The 24,283-nt window shown below is 46.0% G+C and overlaps 2 protein-coding genes across 8 annotated transcripts in view; one reads left to right on the top strand and one right to left on the bottom strand.

Annotated features, from left to right (window-relative positions):
* Nucleotides 1–24,283, bottom strand: part of OGG1 (8-oxoguanine DNA glycosylase) — a 44,946-nt gene that overhangs the window by 15,369 nt on the left and 5,294 nt on the right. For 3 of the 6 annotated variants that reach the window (XR_004971493.1, XR_004971492.1, XR_004971494.1), the window contains one exon: nt 9,068–9,151. The gene's annotated coding sequence lies outside the window, so the exon portion shown is untranslated. Of the gene's footprint in view, nt 1–9,067; nt 9,152–14,736; nt 14,854–24,283 lie in introns of those variants that run through there. The other 3 variants (XR_004971491.1, XR_004971496.1, XR_004971497.1) reach the window with 2 other exon arrangements.
* On the top strand, nt 13,265–24,279 carry CAMK1 (calcium/calmodulin dependent protein kinase I). 2 transcript variants are annotated; one of them, XM_036332107.1, is made up of 12 exons: nt 13,265–13,404; nt 15,855–15,969; nt 17,663–17,794; nt 19,899–19,973; nt 20,083–20,221; nt 20,325–20,451; nt 20,543–20,618; nt 21,290–21,402; nt 22,208–22,286; nt 22,383–22,470; nt 23,778–23,895; nt 24,002–24,279. In XM_036332107.1, the coding sequence occupies exons 2-12, from the start codon at nt 15,887–15,889 to the stop codon at nt 24,082–24,084; spliced, it is 1,113 nt and encodes a 370-aa protein (XP_036188000.1). In that variant the 5' UTR covers nt 13,265–13,404; nt 15,855–15,886; the 3' UTR covers nt 24,085–24,279. The 2 variants fall into 2 exon arrangements, with proteins under 2 accessions (XP_036188000.1, XP_036188001.1); XM_036332108.1 differs by lacking the exon at nt 21,290–21,402 and having other exon boundaries at nt 20,325–20,447.

The raw sequence follows: 24,283 nt of genomic DNA, 5'->3' as shown, positions 1-24,283 counted from the left end.
AATGTTAAGGTTGAACCACCTGGTCACTCACTTTCCTGTCACATGAAAGAACCTGCCTGAGAATAAAGCTAACTCAGAGGAGCAGAGCCAGGAGATGGAGAAAGAGACAGGGTCTACATGATGTAACTAGAGCCCTGGATTCTCCATTGGATCCTCCAATTACATCAGCCCACAGATGCTTCCTTTAACTCAAGCTAGTTAGCTTTGGAGTTTTGTCATTTGTTGACTAAAAAAGACCTCACTAATAAAAGTGAGTTTTGGCAAAAAGGATGGAGTACAGTCCTACGAGAGAGGACAGCACGAGGCCCTGACTTCCACTAACTGCAAGGCCTACCAGTAGCTGCTGCAGTTTTTCAGTGACTCATTGTCCCCATGTTTACAGCCTTCTCAGAGAGAAAATATTAGCTCTGTACCACACACTATTTTAAACTCATTAAACTACTGAATCTTCTCAACTACCCCATTTGGTAGGTACTAACAACATCCATTCTCAGATGAAACTGAGTTTTAGGAGGTTACGTATCTTGCTTAGTCAAACAATTGATAAGTGGTTGAGCCAAGATTCAAAATCAGTCCATCTGACTTGCAGACTTTATTACACAACTCGTTGGGGCCTCACTTCCCTACAAGGCTGTAGAGAATGTGAATGGTACTCCTAGGCTTGGGCAGTGCACAATATGTGCAACCATGGCATCCCTGCTTGCAGACCCCCTGTTCTTAATTAACATCTCATTTCCATGTTCATTAGGCAGATCATAAGAATGGTAGGCATCATTGGTAGAATTACAGGAACACTGACAGTTTTACAGAGGAGGTAGGATGGAACCTGAGGCCCCCAGATTAGGTAGAATTGTTAGAAGGGGAAAGTAAATACTATATAGTCATACACTGCATAATGATGTTTCAGCCAATAACATACTACATATATGACAGTTGTCCCATAAAAAGAACCCCCAAGAAAATTCACAATGAGGGGTTTAGCACAAGCTTTTGCAGACCTCAACAAGCTCCTTAAAAAGTTTGAAAACATAGACCCCAACACCAAAAGGTTTTCATTAACAGAGAGGAATGTTCATGGTGCATTATCTGTTTACATGCAAATCTATGATTTAACACCAAAAAAGCGGGGGGGGGGGGGGGGGGAGAGAAAGAAAGGCCCTGGCCGGGTAAGTCAGTTGGTTAGAGCATTGTCCTCGTACGCCAAGGTTATGGGTTTGATCTCTGGTCAGGGTATTAACAAGAATCAACCAATGAATGCATAAATAAGTGGGACAACAAATGAATGTTTCTCTCTTCCTATCTCTCTCTCTCAAATCAATAAATAAAAATTTTAAAAAATAAAAATCAGTAAGCCACCCTGAACATATTTCTTTATTTTTTTTAGAATTATGAGCCCTAGCTGGCTTGGCTCAGTGGATAGAGCATCGGCCTACTGACTGAGGGATTCCAGGTTTGATTCTGGCCAACGGCACATGCGGGGGGTTGCACATGCTCGATCCCCAGTAGGGGGCATGCAGGAGGCAGCCAATCAATGATTCTCTCTCATTCATGTTTCTCTCCTTCTCCCTTCCTCTTTGAAATCAATAAAAATATTTTTTAAAGAATTATGAATTTATTAAGTCATCTGGAAAGCCAGATGGGCTGAGACCCAAAATGGCGCCAGCCACCCTGAACATATTTCTGAAAGGAGTGACACCTCTTCAAGAGCCTTCAGGAGGTATTCTGGAAGAAGACATTGTGATCATAGGAGATGACAACTCCATGCATATTATGGCCCCTGAAGGCCTTCCAGTGGGACAAGATATTGATGATCCTGACTCTGTGTAGGCCTAGGCTAATGTGTCTCTTAGTGTCCTAGTTTGTTGTTGTTGTTGTTAATCCTCACCTGAGGATATTTTTTCCATTGAATTTTTAGAGACAGTAGAGGGGGGCGAGGGAGAAAGGAGAGAGAGAGAAGAGAGAGAGAGAGAGAGAGAGAGAGAGAGAGAGAGAGAGAGAGAGAGGAAGGAGGAGGAGGAGGAGGAGGAGGAGGAGGGAGGGGGGGAGGGGGAGAGGAGAGAAACATCGATGTGAGAGAGACATCTCGAATGGTCTCCTCCCACATACACCCCAACCAGGGCCTGGGATCCATGCCCTTGACCAGAATCAAACCCGGTTGATATTCTAGTCACTGAGCCAAACCAGCTAGGGCCCATGTCATATTTGATGTTCTCCACACACCTAGGGGAGTAGTAATATCTCACCCTACAGAAGAGGACACTGAGGCTCAAAGAGGTGCGATGCCTTCTGAAGCTAATAGCCTTGATGCAGGAAGTTACCAGCCGCAGCTTGCACCATCCCTGACAGAGCTGACAACCACAGTGGGACAGGGGGTCCCTTGTTATAGCCATATCCATGTCTGTTGGAGCCAGAGGGGGCCTCCTTTATGGGGTTCAGAGGAAGCTGTCTCCCTGTGAGGAGCGGGGGGAGATTAGTTCCAGCATACCACGGCTCCAATTTAAATTTGAAACAATCCTGACATCTGATCACTAGTTTGGTCAAAAAGCTTTGGCCCTGAAAGGCATCCACCTAGCATTCTTCTCCAGAGTTCCAAATGTCTTACAACTGACATTCAGAAACACCATGGTGAGTGAAAACAAGCATGATTGGGTGGCAGTTAAGCCCTGAGCTGGAGCGTGACCCAGTGTGGATCCCCAGCCCCTGCACACTCCGGAGGACGAACTCAGTGGGTTTGGGGTCCCAGGTGATTCCTGTCAAGAAGGAAGAGATGGCTAGGACTTGGAATTTGTGGAAACCTGGTCAGAGAGTAAATTCCTTATCTGAGGCTTAGGACTCAATGGAGAGAACCAAGCACAAATGAACTATGACTCATTTCTTTGTATATTAGCTCATCATTTCATCTCTTCACTCTCCTAGTTCATTTAGTCATTCCACATACTCACCCTCATTTTCACATTCATACTCTTGTTTCCTCACTCAGTGACCCTGTTGCTATGGCTGAGAGCTATGTAGGTGACTAAGGCTCCAGATAAGGGAAGACATCTGGGCAGACAAAAACACAAGGCAATAATAGAAGAATGTACAAAGTCTGCAGGGTCATCAAAGGCATCAGGGAGGATGTGAAAAGGAAGGTGCTGGGGCAGCAGACATTCCAGACAAAAGAAACAGCAAGGCATAGAGGTGTGAACAGCCGGCCTGCTTAGAGAGATGAAAACTTCAGTGTGGCTGGAGCTCTGGGTAGAGGGGGAGGGGAAGGATAAGAAATGAAGCTAGAAACTAGGTTGAGACCAGGCTGGAACAGGTTGTGAATGGCAGATTAAGAAGCATGGGCAGCGCCCTAACCGGTTTGGCTCAGTGGATAGAGCGTTGGCCTGCGGACTCAAGGGTCCCAGGTTAGATTCCGGTCAAGGGCATGTACCTTGGTTGCAGGCACATCCCCAGTGGGGAGTGTGCAGGAGGCAGCTTGATCGGTGTTTCTCTCATCAATGTTTCTAACTCTCTATCCCTCTCCCTTCCTCTCTGTAAAACATCAATAAAATATATTTTTTTTAAAAAAAGAAGCATGGGTATATATATATATATATATATATATATATATATATATATATATATATATTTATATATTAGGAAGGGAGAGGGAGAGAGAAACATTGATGTGAGAGAGAAGCATCCATGGGCTGCCTCTGGCATGCCCCCACTGGGAATTGAGCCTGAAACAAAATCTGGGCATGTGCCCTGACCAGGAATCAAATCAGTAACCTTTTGGTGCATGGGACAATGCTCAACCAACTGAGCCACACAGGCTAGGGCAAGAATCATAGGCCTTATTTTTGAGGTCAGTGTTTCTCAAAATGTGGTCTCTGGACCAGTAGCATCAGCATCACCTGTGAACCTAATAAACACAGATTCTCAAGTCTCATACCTAATGAATCAGAAATTCTGTGGCTCAGCCTTCTCTGTTTTTTGTATGCTTATTTTTTCTTTTCGTTTTTTCTTATTGGGGTGACACTGGTTAATAGGGTCACATAGGTTTCAGGTGTGCATTTCTGTTACAAGATCTGCATCTTGCACTTTGTGCCCACCACTCAAAGTCATATCATCTTCTGTCACCATATATTAGGTCCCCTTTACCCCCCACCCTCCCACCTGCTTCTCTCTGGCAACCACCACACTGCTGTTTGTATCCACCAGTTTCAGTTTTATATCCCACATATGCATGAAATCATATGATTCTTAGCTTTTTCTGCCTGACTTATTTCACTTAGAGTAATATTCTCAGGGTCCATCCATGTTATTGCAAATGGCAGTATTTCGTATTTTCTTATGCCAGTCCTCTCTGCTTTCATATGTCCTCCAGGTGATTCCTGATGCATATTAATGTTTGAGAATCACTTTTCTGGGTAGTAGGGAGCCAGGGGAGGTTTGTGAGCAGGGGAATGCCATAATAGCACTCTCAATCTGAAAGCACTTCTGGTAGCAGTATGGAGGCTGGACTGACTAGAGCGGCCGTGGGCAAACTACGGCCTGCGGGCCGGATCCGGCCCATTTGAAATGAATAAAACTAAAAAAAAAAAAAGACTGTACCCTTTTATGTAATGATGTTTACTTTGAATTTATATTAGTTCACACAAACACTCCATCCATGCTTTTGTTCCGGCCCTCCGGTCCAGTTTAAGAACCCATTGTGGCCCTCAAGTCAAAAAGTTTGCCCACCCCTGGACTAGAGGGATTAAAAGTGAAATTGGGGCAGACAGGAGTATAATTATGTGCAAAGAAATACATCTGAGACAGCGGATGTAGCAGAAACTGGTAGATGTTCTTCAAAATCTGATTTTTAGTTGGACATATGCCTCTGAAAAACTAAATATCCTAGCTTCCCTTGCACTTGGGTGTGATCATGTGACTAAGTTCTGACCAATAGGATGTAAGAAAAAGAGATGTGTGTAACTATGAGATTATGTGCCCCAGGTGTGCCCTCCACATCCCACTTGCCCCTGGCTGGCATGAAACATGGTGGGAAGCCATCTTGAAATATGTGGTCAAAGACAAAACCCTAGAAACAGTGAAGCAACAAGAAGCAATGCCTGGCTGGCATGGCTCAGTGGTTGAGCATTGACCTATGAACCAGGAGGTCACAGTTCAATTCCCAGGGCACATGCCCAAGTTGTAGCTCAATCCCCAGTATGGGGCACATAGGAGGCAACTGATCAATGATTCTCTCATCATTGATGTTCTTTCTCTCTCACTCCCTTCCTCTCCAAAATCAATAAAAATATATTTTTAAGAAAGATAAGAAGCCAGGATCCCTCTTATCTTGTAGTCATCATCCCAGCCTGGAACTGCTTATGGCCTGATTGTTATCCACTTTCATTTTATTTAAGCCACAGTTATTTTGGGTGTCTGTTAGGGAAACCAAACCTATATTCTATCTGATACAGTGAGCATGTGGCAATGCCAAGCACACTTTTCAAACTATACCTACTTCCTTCCCTTCCGTTTTCTTTCCCTTTCTTTTTTCTTCTTTTCTTTCTCTCTCTCTCCCTCTCTCAAAGGAAGTTGAGAAAGCTTAAAATTAAGAATGTGTACAATAAATTTCATAAAATACCAATATGAAGTTAAGCCCATTGGGATTACTAAACATCAGATTTAGCTCTAAGCTTCCTGGAAACCAAGCCAAAATGGAAATAGGATGAATCAGCCTCAGAATGTTTGATATCAAAGGAAAGGGCATCTCCCAGTTTTCCTGGCAAAAATTCCAATAATTTCTTGTGCTGGAGAAATTTCTCAACTGAAGTCATATATTGATAATATTTTCCATAAATCTGACAGCAAATAGAAATTGAGTTTCATGTGTGACTTCTTCTCACAACCTTTGATGAAAACTCACAGCATGTTGTTAAAACACAACTCTGGGAGAATGATTCTGCAAGGGACCAAGCTAGGATGGTTCTAAGCCCTTTCTGTGAATTCTCTCATTTGGTCCTCTCAACAACCCTATGTAAGAACAGGTAATACTATTACCCTTATTTTACAGATGAGGAAACTAGGATACAGGAAGGGGAAGGGACAGATCAGATAACTGGTGGTGAACCAGTTTTGTAAGCCAAGTCTTAGACTCTAGAAGCCCTATTCTTACCATCCCTCTCTGGGCCTGCCAGCACTACCACATACAAAATTAAAGGTACAGTGGAACCTCATTTCTGAACAATTCGCTTTTCAGCCTGAAAACCTTTTTATGCTGATACTTGCATGATCAATCACATTTCTCTCAGGTGACAAACAAATGAGAGAATGCACAAATATGAGTCAGCTTACTACTGTTAAAATCTCAGGATATTGTGCTATGAACATTTTAATGTTTTTCTCCTTTTGTTGCTGCTTATAGTTATCGTTAAATTTTCATTTTTTGAGCAGAACCTCTCTGGAGATCCAGACCAGAACTTGGCTGGAGATCCTGGCTGGAGATCCTGGCTAGGCTGCTGATCAACTGAACACTGTCTCCGTGTCCTTCCTTCTTCGCCGACTCCGTCTACGCCTTTGGGAACCCCTGGACCTGCTGGGGTTGGACCCCGGCAAAAAGAGGTGTGAAAATATTGCTCTAAATCAAATACTCTCACAGGAAAAGTAACAACAGGGATGATGGTCACCAGTCTTTGCTTTTTAAGAAGAAATGTTTCATGAATGCTCCAAAGCAGTGTGTACTGGTAGATTCACTGCTCAGTTCTAATTATCTGTATTCTGGTTGTATATTTCAAAATGGAAATAGTTTACACCTCTGAAAAGGGCAGGACTCATGTATCTGAGGGACACTGGCTGCTAATAAGTTATGTCACTGCTGGAAAGAGTGACAGAGCTTTATGACTTGATTGATGTGCAGGGACACCAAAATCCCTCACAGAACTTTCTTGTCTCTAGATGGGTAGTTTTCACCTGCTGAGCACCTGATATGATATGATATAGCATTCAGAGTACTACACATTCTTATCAATAAATCACATTCTATTTCTGCAAAGAACTTTTCAAATAATTGGATTAATAACATTAACAACACAGGATATGAAATTAATACACGGATATGCTCACAGCACCCAGGTGCATGCCCCAAACTTACAGAATGATTGATTAAGAAATATGATCATTTCTCCTCTACATCTTTTAGCAGCGATTTTAGGAGGAATAAAACCTCTAGGGTACCATTCACCTCCCATACCCCAAGACATACACTGGGGCCGGTCATTTGTTTCATTTATGGTTCGGGTGGGAGAAAACCAAAGTGTCTGGGTCATTGGTCATTTTTTATTGGTAGGAAAGCTTGACTAAAGCAAACGGATCAAGTAAAAGGATCATTCTTAAATAATTCTATTACTGCCTGTGCACTTGGCTTTAAGCAATAGAGGAATTCTTGAAAAAGCATAAATCAACCTCGTGTACACTGAATTGTATTTTCCGCATTCTAGAAGACCTCATTCTTTATTTCAGGGAATAGGTAACCAATCATTAGGCCTCACTATTTTTCAAAAATTGTGACCAGCATTGGCTCTCTGCATTAATTCAAATGAATTGGTGAAATGGATTTATTTTCAAGATAATTGAGGACAACAACAGGATTACATCCAAAATAGGAAGTTGGTGTGTCTAGCTCTGTGTAATTGAATAATGTATAAGAGAACAAATAGTTGGGAATAAAGCATCCAATGCAATTTGGAAAGATTCACAAAATGTTGATTTCATGATAGTAAAGAACGCACTGATTTCTGTTCTTAATTAAAGCTTTCCATTCAATTAGGGTTACTTAAAACCAGTGTTAACTTTGGAGACTAGATTGTACAAGGCACTGCAGCTTTCTCTTTGCCCACTCTCCCTTGGTTTGCTTACTCTGGGGAAAGGTAGCTGCCATGACCTGAGAACATTCAAGCGGTCTAAGAGGAAGCCCGTAGGGCAACGAACTAAAGTTTCCGGCCAACAGCCAGATAGGAACTGAGACTCTATGCCAACAGTCATGTGCATGAGCGATTTTGGAAGTGAAACTTCTATCCACATTCAAGCTTTGAGTTGATTGCAGCCCCTACTGACCATTGTATGAACCCCCCTGAGCTGTTTCCAAATTTATAACCCACAGAACTGTGAGGTAATAAATGTCCATTGTTTAAGTAATAAATCAATCAATCAATAAAAATCCAAAGAAGAAAAAAAAATTTTTCATTTTTTACTGTACATTTCCTCTCCTTTTTGTTAAATTTTCATTTACATTTCATGTCCTTTTTGTTTTTAACGTGTTTATAGATTAGACAGTACAATATACATGTACTGTATATAAGAAAGTTTAAAACATGGAATCATTTGGGGGTCTGGAATGGAGTAATCCAATTTACATTATTTCTTTTTTTTTTTTTTAGGGGGAAGAGAGAGGGAGGAGAGGGGGAGTAGAGGGGGAAGAGAGGTGGAGGAGGAGGAGAGGGGAAAGAGAGGGGGAGGAGATCCCAATTACATTATTTCTAATGGGAAAAAACAATTCGGTTTTCGAACAGCCTTCCGGAATGAATTAAGTTTGAGAAACGAGGTTCCACTGTACTATGGGTTGAGAATCAGAGAAAAACACAAGAATCATTGCTCTAAAATATGCCTGTATTAGCCAAGAGAGATCAGGGAGATCTGGTAAATATTGGAAGGATCTCTGAGTCTCTCAAAATGGGCTGCTCCTGACAGGGTAAGAAGTAGGAGTGGACACCTTGAAGGCAGAAGGAAAACTCCAAATTTGGAGCTTGTCTACAACATGGGGGGCTTCAAGAATGGAAGAAGAAATAATATTACAAACAGTTATCCTGAGATAGCTGATGTTTAGAAAAGGAGAAGAGAATTCCTCTGACCCATTTCTTACTGAGCATCTACTTTGCACCAGGAATGTCCTGGGAACACAAGTGACAGCAAAGGAACTAGCCTACTAGGTGAAAGGCACTTTCCAAGTTGTCTAATTTTCAAAATAGTGCTACAAAGTAGATATGTTTATCAGTATGATTATGCCATGTTATAGGTGAAGAAATAGGCTCAGAACAGTGAAATGATTTACCCAAGATCCCACAGCAGGTATGGGGTGGAAGTGGAGTTCGAAACCAGGTCTGTTTGACTTCAAATGTCTTTTAATGCGCCATCACTGTTTCAATAGAAGGAGAAAAAAGATGTGAGATGACATTCAAATCCATTCCATTTCTTTGTTGTTGTTGTTTAAATATAATTTAAATAATTGAACACCAAATTGGTACACACCCCAAAAATATTTCTTTAAACATCTTGAAGCAGATAGCTTTGTTCTAATTCAGAACTGTTTTCTTGAAATTGATTCCCAGAGAGGAATTCCTGGCTCAAAAAGGCCTGGACATTATTTAAGCCTTTGATGCATATTGCCAAATTGCTTTTTTGTTCCTTTTTATTTAATTTATTGAGGTGATACTGGTTAACACAATTACACAGGTTTCAGATGCACAATTCTACAACACACCATCTGTACACTATATTGTGTGTTCACCCCACCCCCCGCCAAGTCAAGTCTCCATCCATCATCATTTATCCCCAGATACCCTCTTCCACCTTCTTCCTCCCCCTCTGCAATCACCACACTGTTGTCTGTGTCCATAAGTTTTTTCTCAATTCCTCCACCCTCTGTGGGTTTTCTCAATTCCTCCACCCTCCCCAACCAGCCCCCCCCCCATTAAATTTGCTTTATAAAATATTTTTAACAGTTCATTTTCCCATTAGAAATGTAGAAGTATCCATTGCTCACAATAAAACCAGGCTTTAGTGTTACCAGTTTTTTAAACTTCAAGTTTGAAAGGCTATGAGCTCTTTTAGTTTGTACTTTAATTACTTGTGAGGTAGAAATTGTTCCTTGTTTATTGTTTCATCTGTTTCTTTTGACTATTTATTGGGTTCTTGATCTGTTTGTTACCAATTTTATGTGTTCTTTACTTAACAGAAATATTAACCCATTGTCTATAAAACATTTCCCAGTCTAAAATTTGCCTTTTACTGTTGGCTATGATTTGGGAGTAGGGTCTGGGTTTTTTGGTTTGTTTCCAGCAACAGAAATTAAAAAAATGTTTTATCTTTTTAAAAAAACATATACATTTGTATTGATTTCAGAGATGAAGGGAGAGAGAGAGAGAGAGAGAGAGAGAGAGAGAGAGAGAGAGAGAGAGAGAATATCATTAATCGGCTGCCTCCTACACACTCTGCAACCAGGGCCTGTGCCCTGACTGGGATTCGAACCATGACCTCTTGGTTCATAGGTCAATGCTTAACCACTGAGCCACGCCAACCGGGCAAAAGAATATTTTAATGTTTTATAAACCTGTCCATCTTTTCCCTGTGATTTCTCCCATGTTCACTCCTCCAATGGCTTATTTTCTGTCAGGTTCAAGAATTGAGGGAGATAAATTCTTTGTCATCTTTTTAACAACAAAGGAGAGAAGAGGATTATTTCCTTTTTCTCTTCAAAATTTGCCCTGCCTTGAGTCACTTTTTGTTTTAGTATCTTAAAATACGCTCGTTGTGAGGGTGGGGTCTGTAGGAAGTAATGTGTATGTGTATATGCATCCCTAAACGTACGAAATAATATGTACCACAAAATATTAACACTGGTTATTTCTGATTGATGTGAACAGAGCTGGGATGAATTTGTTATTCACACCTGCCCAGCACCCCTATTTCCTTTGGGCAAGATACCCCTCTTCATTCCTGGTGACTCTGGTGTGGCTGCCATGATAGTACATTTGCCCAATATAGTATCTCACTCACTGGCAAGTTTTTGGGGCCAAGAGGTAGGCATGTCACTCCAGCAGAACCCATCAGAGAGTCCTCCCCTGAGTATACAGCTCTCCTTCTGCTGGGTTCAGTTGGAAAGCTGGGGCTGCCCTACACCATGTTTCCTGCCAGGTAGAGATCACTCTGCAGAAGAAAGGAAAACTGTGCAAAGAGACATCGAGACAAGGAGAGATGAGAGAAAGCAAATTCTATGACTACCATGTCTCCAGTTCCAGACTCTAAGACCTTAAAGCCTGGTGTTTTTCCTTCCATCTTGTCAGCTATTGTGAGCCATAGGGTCCTCTTTGATGAAACTGGCTTAGGTTGGGAATGTAACTTGGCAAGTGAAGGAATCTGATCAGTAGCAAAAATAGTCTTGTGTATGTTTTTAGTAGTTTATGTAATTTTCTTGAATGATCATATATTACTTGTATAGTATAAATATTTTTTAAAAGAAAAAAAGACTGCCCTGGCCGGTGTGGCTCAGTTGGTTGAAGCATTGTACTGTACACCAAAAGGCAGTGGGTTCAATTCCCAGTCAGAGCACATACTCAGGTTGGGGGTTTGATCCCCAGTTGGGGTGTGTATGGGAGGTAGCCAATCAATGTTTCTCACATTGTTAGCTCTCTCTCTAAAGTCAATTTTTAAATCTTTTTTTAAAAAGACAGAATGTCTTTGCTAGAAAAAGGAAAGCATAAGTGCCCTGAGACATGTTAAAAGTAGACAAAATGTATAATAGAGCATAATAAGTATACAAGTCTTCAGAAGGTTAGAGGCCACCTTATCACCTTGGGAATGTTAAAGAGAAAACAGGAATTTGTGGTGAGACGACCTTAGCTCAGTGTGTATTTGGGGTGGGCATAGGGAGGGGAGATGAGGAGCTCAGTCCTGGGCATGAAGTGTATTTTTCCATGGACTAGACCAGTGGTCGGGAAACTGTGGCTCGTGAGCCACATGCGGCTCTTTGGCCCCTTGAGTGTGGCCACGAAGTTTCAATCGCACTGTACTTGCAGGCCCGCATGTGGTATTTTGTGGAAGAGCCACACTCAAGGGGCTGCAGTTTGCCGACCACTGGACTAGACAGTCAGAGATACTGAGATTTGAGGGAGGGAAATTGCCCCTTAGCCTCTTGTCCCTGGACAAAGCAGGTCCCTTCTCTGAGCTTCAGTTTACAGTTAAATATAGCTCTCATATTTTGAATCCCTACAGGCACTTCACATCCATTATCTTAGAATTCTCAGGAAAATTGAACAGTTATCAATATTCCCATATTCCAGATGAAGAAACTGAGGCTCAGAGAGGTAAAGTGAGACTCAGATTAGTCAATCTCTAAAGACTTTTTCGAAATCTTAGCTATCTTTCTCTGTACATTGGGCATAATAGATTGACCACCCTCTGACACAGTCCTGAGAATAAAGAAGGAAAGCCAGTTGAAACTGAGTTGGGGTAAGCATTATCTTCTCCCCATCTCCAGCTGGACAATGCAGGAAAATTCAGGAAGGGGGAGAGGCACTGGCACGTGATTAAGGTGAGTGGGGATCCAAAGCAATGTGCCTTCCCTGGTTGGTGACAGTCCAGCTCTACCCCCGCTTCCTGTGAGTTGCTCCCCCTTCCTCCCTCCGCACCAAATTTCTTCCCAAGGAAGGCCTTGCGCAAGAGGACCTCGGTCAGGTCCCTTGGCCGCCTGCCTGCCGCCCAGGAGCGGTTTCGTGCCCCGCTCCCCTCCAACCATCAGCCCCTGGCGCCTGCCCAGTCACGTGGCACTTTAGTTCTCTTTGGCTAGCCTCCTTCTGGATCCCGATTTAACTCTCTCTCCTCCCCCTTTCCTCCCTAGCCCCAGTCCCTCTGGGCACCACACCCAGGTGTAGGGAATTGGGGCATCAGCTCTGCCTCACTGAGGGACCTCGTGTTTTGTTTTTTCCATTTATAAATTGGGGTTCCACCCAACACTGTCTCGATTCTCTTCATTGCCTAATCTTTCCCTATTGCCCCATTCCCACACCCTCAGTCTCCTGAGCCTTTGTGAGGGGCCTAATTCCCTTCTGGGCACCAGCGGAGGGGCGGGTTGGTAGAGAGGGGAGGGAAAACGGAGCCACAGAGTCCTACGGGAGCTCCCAGACTGGTCTGAAACTCTATGAGGCGACAGGGTGAAACTGGCCAGCCTCTGGCATTAGACAGATCTGGGTTTGAACCCGGCTTCGCCTCTGACCACCTGCTGATTTTGAACCCTGCATCTCTTTGGGCCTCCGTTGACCCACCCCTCTGTGAAATGGGGGTCCTACCGGGGACGAAGGGCGGGCAGAGTCCAGCAGAGGATCTGCCTTGTATTAGGGAGCCCCTCGGCTCCCCCCCCACGCCCGCCCCCCGTGCCCCTTCCCCAGCCCCAGAGCCGAGTCTCGCTTCTTAGTCCCTGGTCCCTCCGCCGCAGGCTCCTCCTCCACTGACATCAGAGCCGCAGGCGGGCGGAGGGAGCCAGCTGAGCCCAAGCCGAGTCCCAGCGAGAGAACAGGCGGGCGGGCCAGGCGCTCAGCGACTGCGGACCTTGGCGGGAGCTCAGCGCCAGCCACCTTGGGCCTCGCAGCCAGCCCCGAGGCGGGGCATCTGCAGGTACTGGAGGGGAGGGCAGCGGGGACGTCCCGCCTTTAACCCTGGGCGTCTAGGAGGGGCGGCCGGACCCTGCAGCCGCTGGATGCCTTCCCCCAGGGAGGAGAGGGGGTGTCGAGGCTGGCTGGATTCTGGATGGGCAGGGCTGGGTGGGCCTTTTCCCCACTACCTCTGCCCTAGGACCAGCAGGTGCCAGGAGGGCCGGTGGAGAACTGAATGGCTAATAGAGGAAGGTGGGGTGGAGGGTGTGTGTGTGTGTGTGTGTGTGTGTACAAGCAGCTGGGCCTGAATGTGCAAGGACTGGGCATTTGGAGGTAGAGATGTGAGGGGCTGTTTGGGGTGTGCTAATGTCTTAGCACAGGCATGTGGATCAGATGCAGAGTTGCAGTGTGTTGGTGTGTGTCCTTATGGGTGGGGATGTCTGGTAATCAGTGTTTCTGTTGCAGATATGTGTCCAGGTGTTGTGCATGTTGGTATCTCAAAAGGTAGTAAAAGTGGAGGGTGGGGTATATGATTGTGTGCTGAGGACGTTTGAAGGTAAGTAAGTTGTTGGTGTTCAGTTTCTAGTATTGGAGCTTAGAGTATATTGGAACTGGAGAGTGAAGGATATGAGTGAATCTGGGATGTCGGGTATACAGGTGATGGGTGAGTGTGTTGTTTTTTTGGTTGTCATCTGGTCTAGGTACATACAGATGTGTGTCAAGGTGTGAGAGGGACCTGTGGGAGGGATGTTTAGGCGTGAGGATGTCTGGGGGATCATGTGTTTGGATATATGTGCTGATGTCTGGGTGTGCATATATTATCAGGTGTCAGGGTATCTGGGTATGGAGTGTGCTGGATCTGTGGGCAGGTGTTTGGGTTTAGAGATGTGGGTGGGGCTTGGTGTGGTATATCTGGGTACAAGGACATGTTTGAAACGGTGAGGGTTGTATGTGCTAGCCTCCAGGTGGGTTTTAAAACTTTGCCTCTAATAAATAAATAAACAAACAAATAAATAAATAAATAATAAAACTCTGCCTCTAGAGCAGCGGCTCTCAACCTGTGGGTCGCGACCCCTTTGGGGGTCGAACAACCCTTTCACAGGGGTCGCCTAAGACTATCGGAAAACACATATAATTACATATTGTTTTTGTGATTAATCACTATGTTCAATTTGTAACAATGAAAAAACATCCTGCATATCAGATATTTACATGACGATTCATAACAGTAGCAAAATTACAGTTAGGAAGTAGCAACAAAAATAATTTTATGGTTGGGGGTACCACAACATGAGGAACTGTATTAAAGGGTCGCAGCATTAGGAAGGTTGAGAACCACTGCTTTAGAGCTTACCATCAAGTCTCATTTTCTGAAGATGTGGCTGGCCAGGCCCCCCTGGGAAGGAGGTCCTATCAGAGGAGTGGGATCTCACACCAGAGACTGTAGTCAGGGCACCTCCCCCACATTCTCCTGCAGAGAGAAGGAAAGTGCCTTCCCTGAGGACCAGCATGCTAGACTGTTTCATCTTCTTCCTTTGTGGGCCTGGGATAGGATTGAGAGGTTATGTTCGCTGAATGGGCCCAGTCTGGCTGCATATTGGAAGGACCAGCTGAGGTCAGGCCTTCCAATCCAAGAAGGACCCCTCTAAGGCCTTTGCCCTCAGCAAACTTAGTTGGGCCCCAGCAGGGGTTCATTTGGGAGACTGGACCTCTGTCTCCACATTCGCCATCTGATAAATGGAGAAATAACTCCCATCCTCTCCTGCAGACAGGATCTCAGCAGAATAAGGTATAGGCTGGATCATGGTCAGGTGAAGTGAGGAGGGGACAGGCTGGGTGAGACCATTTCTCGAGCTGCTAAGACCCAGATAGGGAGTCAGGTGGGAAGGGGGAAATAGGAATCCTGGCAAGTTCCAGCTGTGGCTGCTGTTGCCATGGTAACTATGCAGAAGGAGCTATTTAAAACTGTGGCTGAGATATTGTTGAAAGCCCTGGCTGTCGGAAGCCTGATTTCCGAGAGGCTGAGTGGGAAGAAGGAGGAGGGAGAGGAGACACCCCAGCAATTCCAAGGGTGGGGCTGGGACATTCTGGTTCTGGGGATAGGGGGTTCCTCCCGGGTTTTGTGCCTCTACAAGCTGTTCTGAGGCCTCTGCTGTCCTTTGGGAGGACGGGGTCTCGTGGGGTGTTTGGATTTGGAGAGGGAGGAACTGGGAGGTGAGCTGAATAAATGAATGAATGAGTGAATGACTTTGTTGAATAAAGAATTTTGCTACCACCATGAAGGATTTTCCTCTAGGCATAAGGGTTTTCTAAATGAATAAATGACTGGTGAATGAATGAATGTTTGTTAAATGATTTTGTCATATAAATGAATCAAAGAATGAATAGATGCAGCCTGAATGACAGAATGGGGTTCCCAGTACATAGAAGTCTGGGCCTTATTGAATCTTTTCCATCCATTCCCCTTTCTAGGAGCCCTGGCTGTGGCCGGGGGACAGTGGGCCATGCCGGGGGCAGTGGAAGGCCCCAACTGGAAGCAGGCGGAGAACATTAGGGACATTTACGACTTCCGTGATGTTCTGGGAACGTGAGTCTCAGGGCAGGAGAGAATGGGGGCTGTCCCTGAGCTGAGGGGTGGGGTTGGGAAGGTCTTCACTTTTGGCCTGGTTAGCTGGGAAGGCTGAGTCCAGGGTGGTGCTTCCTCTGGTCAGTTGATCACTACTTCCTGTTTCCTACAGCCCAGCCCTATAGCAGCCTTGCCATGGCTGATACTGGCTTTTCATTTCTGGCCAGCAGTGGATAGAACAGGAGATTCTCTTCCCATAGCTCTGGGTTCCCATGGAGAGAAGGAAGTAGGGGAGAATGAAGGAGCCAGTTTATTCAACTTGCTGCCAAGGGCTGGGAGTTCTGGCCTATGTCTGGCAACTACAGCTGGGCATGGCTCTGTTCTCCGTGCCGGGAGTCCAGAAATAACTCAAACCTAGTGTCTGCCCTCAAGTTGTTCTCAAACATGTGAGGGAGACAGACACATGGAAAATGCCAACAGGGTGCATGCTGGGCTCCAATTAAAGAAGAGAATGAGGACTCTGTAGAGCCCAGAGAGAGCAGTGGCTTCTGCCTGGGGAAATACTTTCTGGAGAAGAGGGCATTAGAGCTGGGTATTGAAAGATGGGTAGGAGTGTACTCGTCCGAGAAAGAGAAAGACATTCCAAGCAGAAGGAATAGCATAAGCAAAGGCTCAGAGGCATGTTTTGTGTGGAAAGGAGTAGAGTCAGGTGGAGCTTATCATCAGAGACTGGGGAAGAGTGGAAAAGGCTGGAGAAGAGAAGGGAACAGGTCATACATGGCTTTGAAAGCCAAACTATGGAGGCTGGACTTTATCCCACAGGCCACAGGAAGACATTTAAGACTTTTTGACAGGTTTGCAATTCAAGATGGTCACTCTGACCACAGTATGGAGAGTTAGTTGGAGAGGAGCAGGGCTGGAAACCAGCAATGAGACTATCACAGTCACTAGCTACCTGATGATTGAGATTTCACCATGGGAGATGCTTTTATTTGACTTATGACCTATTATTCAAAACGTTGTAGAAAAAATACTCTAGTAAACCCTCCTTAATCAGTGAACTCCAGTGCAACTGAGTTTGTTTCTTTCTAGGAGCCTGTTGTAAAGTATTGCTTCTCAAACTTCAGTGAACATACAAATCACTAAGCATCATATTAAAATGCAGATTCTGATTTAGTAGGTCTGGGGTGGGAGCAGATTCTGCATTTATAAACAGTTTCCAGGTAATGCAGATGGTATTTTAAGGTTCTAAAGGCTGTTAAATTAGCCATGACTCACATTGGCTTTAGCAGAAAAAGGAATCAATCATGCACATAATAAACAAGCCCAGGCATGGCTGGATCCAGGGCTCACACTGTGTTATCAGGAAACTGTCTTGGACTATTTCTCAGCTCTGATTTCCTTTGTGCTGGCTTCATTCTCAAGCAGGTTGAGAAGATGACTACCATTATTCCCAGACTTATATTCTACCAGCTTAGCAGGAAAGAGTACCACATTCTCAAAGTGCCAATAACCTGGCTTGCATCACATGACCCAATTACCGTGGCCAGGGCTCAGACTACTCCGATTGGCACTAGAGGACAGATGAGTGATGGGGGAGTCTCATCCCACTTCCTTGGTCCAGAGGTGGTCACAAAACCCATAGAAAATGGAGGAAAGACTGGAGGGAAACTGGGGTTCCAGGTTCCTGTCTCATGAATACCTTTCCCTGCAGTGGGGCCTTCTCAGAAGTAATCCTGGCAGAAGACAGAAGGACTCAGAAGCTGGTGGCCATCAAATGCATCGCCAAGAAGGCTCTGGAGGGCAAGGAGGGCAGCATGGAAAATGAGATTGCTGTGCTGCACAAGTGCGTGAGCCATAGCCTGTCCCTGCCCAGATTGACCCTTTCCATCTCCATCTGACCCCTGCTTTGGGCAAAGCATTAAACCTCTTTGAGCCTGAAATTACTCATTTACAAAATGGGGTAATGATCTCCACTTGTCAAGGTTGTGGACAGCATAAGTGGTCCTTTATTTCAAGTGCCTGGCACAATAGCTAACATGACAGATGAGATTGAGATGTCCTTGCTTATTTACAGAGGTTTAATCTGTTCAATCAGATCTAAAGGTCAACTCTATGCAGGGCTTGAACCCACGTATCTCAACTGGTGTTATCGCTAGACCTACCCCAAGTTCTCCAACATAAAAAGCCATTATTCAACAAGGTCAAATATGCCTGTGTGCTGACCTTCTGACTAAATCAACAACACCTGGTCTATGAATTGCTCATGCTGATATGAAACTTGCTGCCTCACTAAAAGACTTAAAAGAATCTTCACTTCCAATTTCTTCCCTGAGCTTTCCAACCACCCTGTGCAGGGACAAAATGATCATTTCTACTGTTGGTGATGGGGTAAGGGAACAGGCCCAGAGAAGGCAAAGGACTTGTCCAAGGTCACACAACAAGTCTTCCATCAAGCTCAATCACCATCACTGGTATATTTTTTAAAGCATTCACTATGTTCCAGGCACTATGCCAAGCATCTTATTTACATTACCTGCATTATCTCATGTGATCCTCACCCTAAGTCTTTGAAGGAAGTACTATCATTGGCTTCATATTATAGACTAGAGGCCTGGTGCATGAATTTGTGCACAGGTGGGGTCCCTTGGCCTGGCCAGCGATCTGGGCCAAACAGGGCCTTCTCATCCAGTCCCGATCAGGGCCAGCTGGCCAGGGGGAGGGACTGCGGGAGGTTGGCTGTGGGAACGCACTGACCACCAGGGGGCAGTTCCTGCATTGAGCATCTGCCCTCTGGTGGTCAGTGCACATTATAATGACCAGTCATTCAGTTGTAATGGTCGCTTAGGCTTTTATATCTATAACTAGAGGCCTGGTGCATGAAATTTGTGCACAGGTGGGGTCCCTAGGATCAGGGGCTGGACGGGGTTGGGGGAGGAGGCAACAGTTGCCAGGCCAGGTGCGGAAGGAATGGATGCTGGACACCGACACCACCGCTGGTGCCCTGCCACCACACAGTTCCCCGCCTCCCCCCCCCCCTCCTTCCCTCACCGCCACACCACCACCAGGGTCTGCTGGCTGTGAAGAGGCACAGGGGGAGGGACCATGGGAGGTTGGCTGTCTGCCGCCACTCACCCCCAGTTCCTCGGTCCCAGCCTGGGGCCTGACCAGGGGGAGGGGCCGCAGGAAGTTGGCCAGCCAAGGGGGAGGGACCATGGGAGGTTAGCCGGCCAAGGGAGGTTGGCTGTGGGAGTGCATGAACCACCAGGGGGCAGCTCCTGCATTGAGCGTCTTCCCCCTGGTGGTCAGTGTGCATCATAGCGACCAGTCGTTCGGTCATAAGGGTTGCTTAGGCTTCTATATATATAGATAATAAGTGTAATATACAGATCGACCGAACAGCGGAACAACCACCCAGATGACCTTCCAGACGAAGCCGGGGCTGTGAGGGCTGAGGCAGCCAGGACTGCAAAGGTCTACTCTTGCACGAATTTCATGCATCTAGTATATAGATAAGAAACTGAAGCTCAGAGAGGTTACACTCAATTCAGTGAATGTTCCTGAGCACTTAATCTGCACCAGGTGCAGGAGGTACAATGGTGAGCAAGATAAAGCCCCTGGTATCGTGTAAACTGACAGATTTACCAACACAGAAAAATTTTAAAAATCATGTGTTGATCAGCACTGTCAGGTGAAAAGACTTGTCCCCAAATAGCATGTAGTAGAGGCAGGTTTGGACCCAAGTCTGTCCAATGCCAGAGTCTAGTGTTTATCACTATGCTCTCCTGCATTCTAATACATTATAACCCATTGTGGTAAATCAGCTTTTCCCTTTGGGATCCAGATCCTTGGTTTATCCTACCCAGATTTCAGGCGGTGGTACTTCAAGGTGAAGGTGGGAAGGTGGCTGAGCTGTCCTCAGCTCTGACCCACCTCATTTCTCTATTCAGGATCAAGCACCCCAACATTGTTGCCCTGGATGACATCTATGAGAGTGGGGGCCACCTCTATCTCATCATGCAGCTGTGAGTGGCCTCGACTCTAACCCTTCATCACACCTCTCTCTGCTGCCCCCTTCCTAGCCTCCCTGCTTCTCCTGCTTTCTTGGCCAGACTGCCCTGTTCCCTGCTGCAGGGTGTCAGGAGGGGAGCTGTTTGACCGCATTGTGGAAAAAGGCTTTTACACAGAGCGGGACGCCAGCCGTCTTATATTCCAAGTGCTGGATGCTGTCAAATACCTGCATGACCTGGGCATTGTACACCGGGACCTCAAGGTGAGGTGTGAGGGTAGCCATAGAGGCTTTTGGGGGTCCATTGTTTCGCAGGGGGTACTTGGCCAATTCTGACTGCCCCTTCCCCTCCCTCCTGTCCTCTAAGCCAGAGAATCTGCTGTACTACAACCTGGATGAAGACTCCAAGATTATGATCTCTGACTTTGGCCTCTCCAAGATGGAGGACCCTGGCAGTGTGCTCTCCACGGCCTGCGGGACTCCGGGATACGTGGGTGCGGAGGGCCCTGGGCTGGGACCATGGGCAGGGGAGGAACCAGGAGCTGCAGGGCAGAGATTTGTCACCATGTCCTCTTCCCTCCATAGCCCCTGAGGTCCTGGCCCAGAAACCCTACAGCAAGGCAGTGGATTGCTGGTCCATTGGAGTCATTGCCTATATCCTGTGAGTGGGGTCTTGGCCATTGGGGTGTATGGCTCCAGAGTTCTCTTCTCCCCTACTGCTCTCTTCCTCTCTGCAATTTCTTCCTTCCTGCCCTCCACATTTTTGTCTACCAATTAATGACTAATATTACTTCATTCAATAGATACTATGTTTCAGACATTGCACCAAGCACTGGGTGTTTAGCAGAGAACAAAACAGGCAAAGTGCCTGCCCTCAGGGGGCACACACTCTAGTGGGGCAGAGAGACAAGTAAATAAACAAGTAAACAACAAGTTGATAAATCCATAAAATGTCAGGTGGTAAAAGTGCTATGAAGAAAAATGAAGCAGGGTAGGGAGAGGGCAATGGATGCCATTTTAGATGAAAAGGTCAGGGAAGGCCTCTCTAAGGTGACATTTGAGTGGCATCCTGAATGAAGTGAGTGAGCCACACACGAATATCAAGTGTAAAGGCCCTGAGGAAGGAAAGATGGTGGCATGTTAAGGAATAGAAAGTAGAACTGGACAGGGGTGAACAAGTCAGAGAGAGGTAGATTCCCTCAGCCCCCTTTGTAAAAGGGGGAACTCCTTCCTGTGGGTCTTGCCTAACCCCTGGGACTGCCCCGAAGCTCCATCCAGGAGCCAGTGGGTACACTGAAAATGGAAAATGAGGATGAGTTTCTCCCTGCCCAGGCTCTGCGGTTACCCCCCCTTCTATGACGAGAATGATGCCAAACTCTTTGAACAGATTTTGAAGGCCGAGTACGAGTTTGACTCTCCTTACTGGGACGACATCTCTGACTCTGGTATTTGGGGCTTTGCCTTCTTCTCCTGGGCCCTGCCTCTGGTGCCTTCCTCATCTGCTTTGGGGTCTCCTCACTGCCTTCCTTAAGTCAGATGGGCCCCAGACTAAGAGCTGTCTTTGAGACAATCTCCCCAGGCTCTTCCCTCTGCCTGGCCGTGATCTGAGAAACCTATAGGCATTCATTCATTCAGTCTTCAAACATAGTATTTTTGAAAATATTCCCCGTCCCTCTCCCCCACTGACATCCTAATGCCTAAAACACCACATAAATGTTTTCATCTGTCCTTTTGTGCCTCCTAGTAGGAGGCAAACCTGTGAAACCATTATCAATCATTTACACATCAGTGTGAATACACTGAGTAGAATCTTCTAAGAACAAGTTTTTCTTAAGGGAAAAAGGATGAGAGCTGGAATCCTGGGGTGTGTGGAGGGCTTAGAGCAGGGGTCCTCAAACTACGGCCCGCGAGCCACATGCAAATACAAATATTGTATTTGTTCCCGTTTTGTTTTTTTACTTCAAAATAAGATATGTGCAGTGTGCATAGGAATTTGTTCATAGTTTTTTTTTAAACTATAGTCTGGCCCTCCAACGGTCTGAGGGACAGTGAACTGGCTCCCTGTTTAAAAAGTTTGAGGACCCCTGGCTTAGAGAAGGAGAACAGGTGGGGTGAGACGGTGCATGAACAAATCTGGCAGCTCATCTTGCTTGGATACCAGGCCAGACCTGAGGGGGTGGGCTCTGTTTTGGTGGTGTCCCCAGGCACTACCATGCTCTTTCTGTCTTTATTTTTGTCTTGGGGGTTCAGCCAAAGATTTCATCAGGCACTTGATGGAGAAGGATCCAGAGAAGAGGTTCACCTGTGAGCAGGCCTTGCAGCACCCATGGTGAGAGCTTCCATGAGCTGTGAACTGGGGTAGGGCCTGGGGCCCCCAGGCCTGCCTCTGCCTTCACAGATAATCCTCCACATACCCTTACCCTAGGATTGCAGGCGATACGGCTCTAGATAAGAATATTCACCAGTCAGTGAGTGAGCAGATCAAGAAGAACTTTGCCAAGAGCAAGTGGAAGGTGAGCCCACATTCCTAGTCCTGTGTCCCAGCCTCCCCAGGATTCCTCCCCACCCGCAACCATGCCTTAAGCTTGCACAACACCTAGCACCAAGTCGGGTACACAGTAACTGCTCAAGGATGCTTACCAAAGAACCTTTCATTCATTCAATGTTCCCCAACACCTACTCTATTCCGGGGAGGGTCCCTGACCTCCAAGTCTAGAGGGAGAACAGTATATAATTCTTAAGGAGACATCTAATCCAACCTACAGGGTCCTGGAAGGGCATAAAAAGGTGGTGATGGCCTTATAGACCTACAGCTGAGTAGGAATTGGCTAGGCATAGAACCAGCTGAGTAGAATAATGTCTAAGGCAGAGGGAACCAAGAACAAGCGAAAGTGCAGACATTCAAGGAAGTGCCAGTGCTAAGCGTGGCTGTACTGGAAGGGCTTTGGGGGCAGTGAGGGCTTCTGGGATATGGGGCCCAGGCTGGAGATGCAGGCCCAGGCTGCTTAGGGTCTCAAATGCCACAGAGGAACACTGACTTGATCCTAATGATGCTGAGGAGCCCTAGAAGGATTTTCAGCAGGAATTTGCCCTGAAAGGGCTCTCAGGATGCAGAGAGAGGCACAGAGAGAAGGCTTGGAGACCCCTTAGGAAGATGTGGCAGAGAGGCAGGCTGGAGACAGTGAGGGCTGGACCAGAGCAGAGGCAACAGGAACAGAGAACAGTGGTTGGTCCAGGAGTCAATTAGGAGGTGGGATTGACAAGAAGTGATGGTAGAATGGATATTGATGTGAGAGATGTCAAGGGCTGGCCTGATACTTGTTTTAGGGGATTACTTTGGTTTTGGACATGGTGAATTTGAGGGTTTTATGGAGACATCTCAGGGGATATGTTAAGTAATGATATATACACACCTGGGAAAGTTACTTAACCTCTCTGTGCCTCAGTTTCCTCCTTTGACAATGATGACACTAATAGTGCTCACCTCAAAGATTTCCATGAATATTAAATGAATTACTATGTAAAGTGTTTAGAACGATGCCTGAAATATGCTATATTGTGTTTGTTATTATGTGAATGAATTATATATAAAAGTTACATATCTGTTTATATACTTTTTATATATGTGTGTATATGTGTGTGTAAATACATAATATGGCTGAATATAATTTAATAAAGGCTTGCAGATATTTCAGGTGGTTTTAGGGGATCAATCAATAACACCTGAAAATAACAGAACCACTGCAAGAATCCCACCACCAGACCCTGCCCCATGATCTCCCACTCTCTCAAAAGTCCCTTCTCCCCCCTCTTCCCACAGCAAGCCTTCAATGCCACGGCTGTGGTGCGGCACATGAGGAAGCTACAGCTGGGCACCAGCCAGGAGGGGCAGGGACCGACGGCAAGCCACGGGGAGCTGCTGACACCAGCAGCTGGGGGTGAGGACCAGGACTCTGTGGAAGGGTACGGGTGGTCCATGAAGAGGCACCCAGGCTGGAGTGGAGGGTCTGCTTCTACAGCCAAGTCTGTTCTCTCCCCATGTAGGGCCAGTGGCTGGCTGCTGCTGTCGAGACTGCTGTGTGGAGCCGGGCCCGGAAATGTCCCCCAGGCTGTCCCCCCAGCTCTAGGTCCCTGGATCCAGGGTCAGGATCCCCTGTGTGTGAGAGATTGGGGGCAGACTGCTCCCCTTCTCTCCTTCAACTCGGGTTACCCTGTTCCACCCAACCCCACCCCTTTTCCTACCACTCCCCACTGCATTTTCCATACAAATGTTTCTATTTTATTGTTCCTTCTTGTAATAAAGGGAAGAGGATAAAACCAAAGGTA

This window comes from Myotis myotis, unplaced genomic scaffold (assembly GCF_014108235.1).
Source record: "Myotis myotis isolate mMyoMyo1 unplaced genomic scaffold, mMyoMyo1.p scaffold_m19_p_13, whole genome shotgun sequence".
NCBI classification, from domain to species: domain Eukaryota; kingdom Metazoa; phylum Chordata; class Mammalia; order Chiroptera; family Vespertilionidae; genus Myotis; species Myotis myotis.
Note: the sequence above shows the minus strand (reverse complement) of the source record. Positions and strands in the feature narration are given on the sequence as shown.

Bases quoted from the DNA above. Each gene is read 5' to 3' on its own strand.
- CAMK1 (XM_036332107.1), top strand. From the start codon at position 15,887: ATGCCGGGGGCAGTGGAAGGCCCCAACTGGAAGCAGGCGGAGAACATT. The intron at 15,970-17,662 runs GTGAGTCTCAGG...CTTTCCCTGCAG, and splicing joins TTCCGTGATGTTCTGGGAAC to TGGGGCCTTCTCAGAAGTAA. The intron at 20,452-20,542 runs GTGCGGAGGGCC...TTCCCTCCATAG, and splicing joins CGGGACTCCGGGATACGTGG to CCCCTGAGGTCCTGGCCCAG.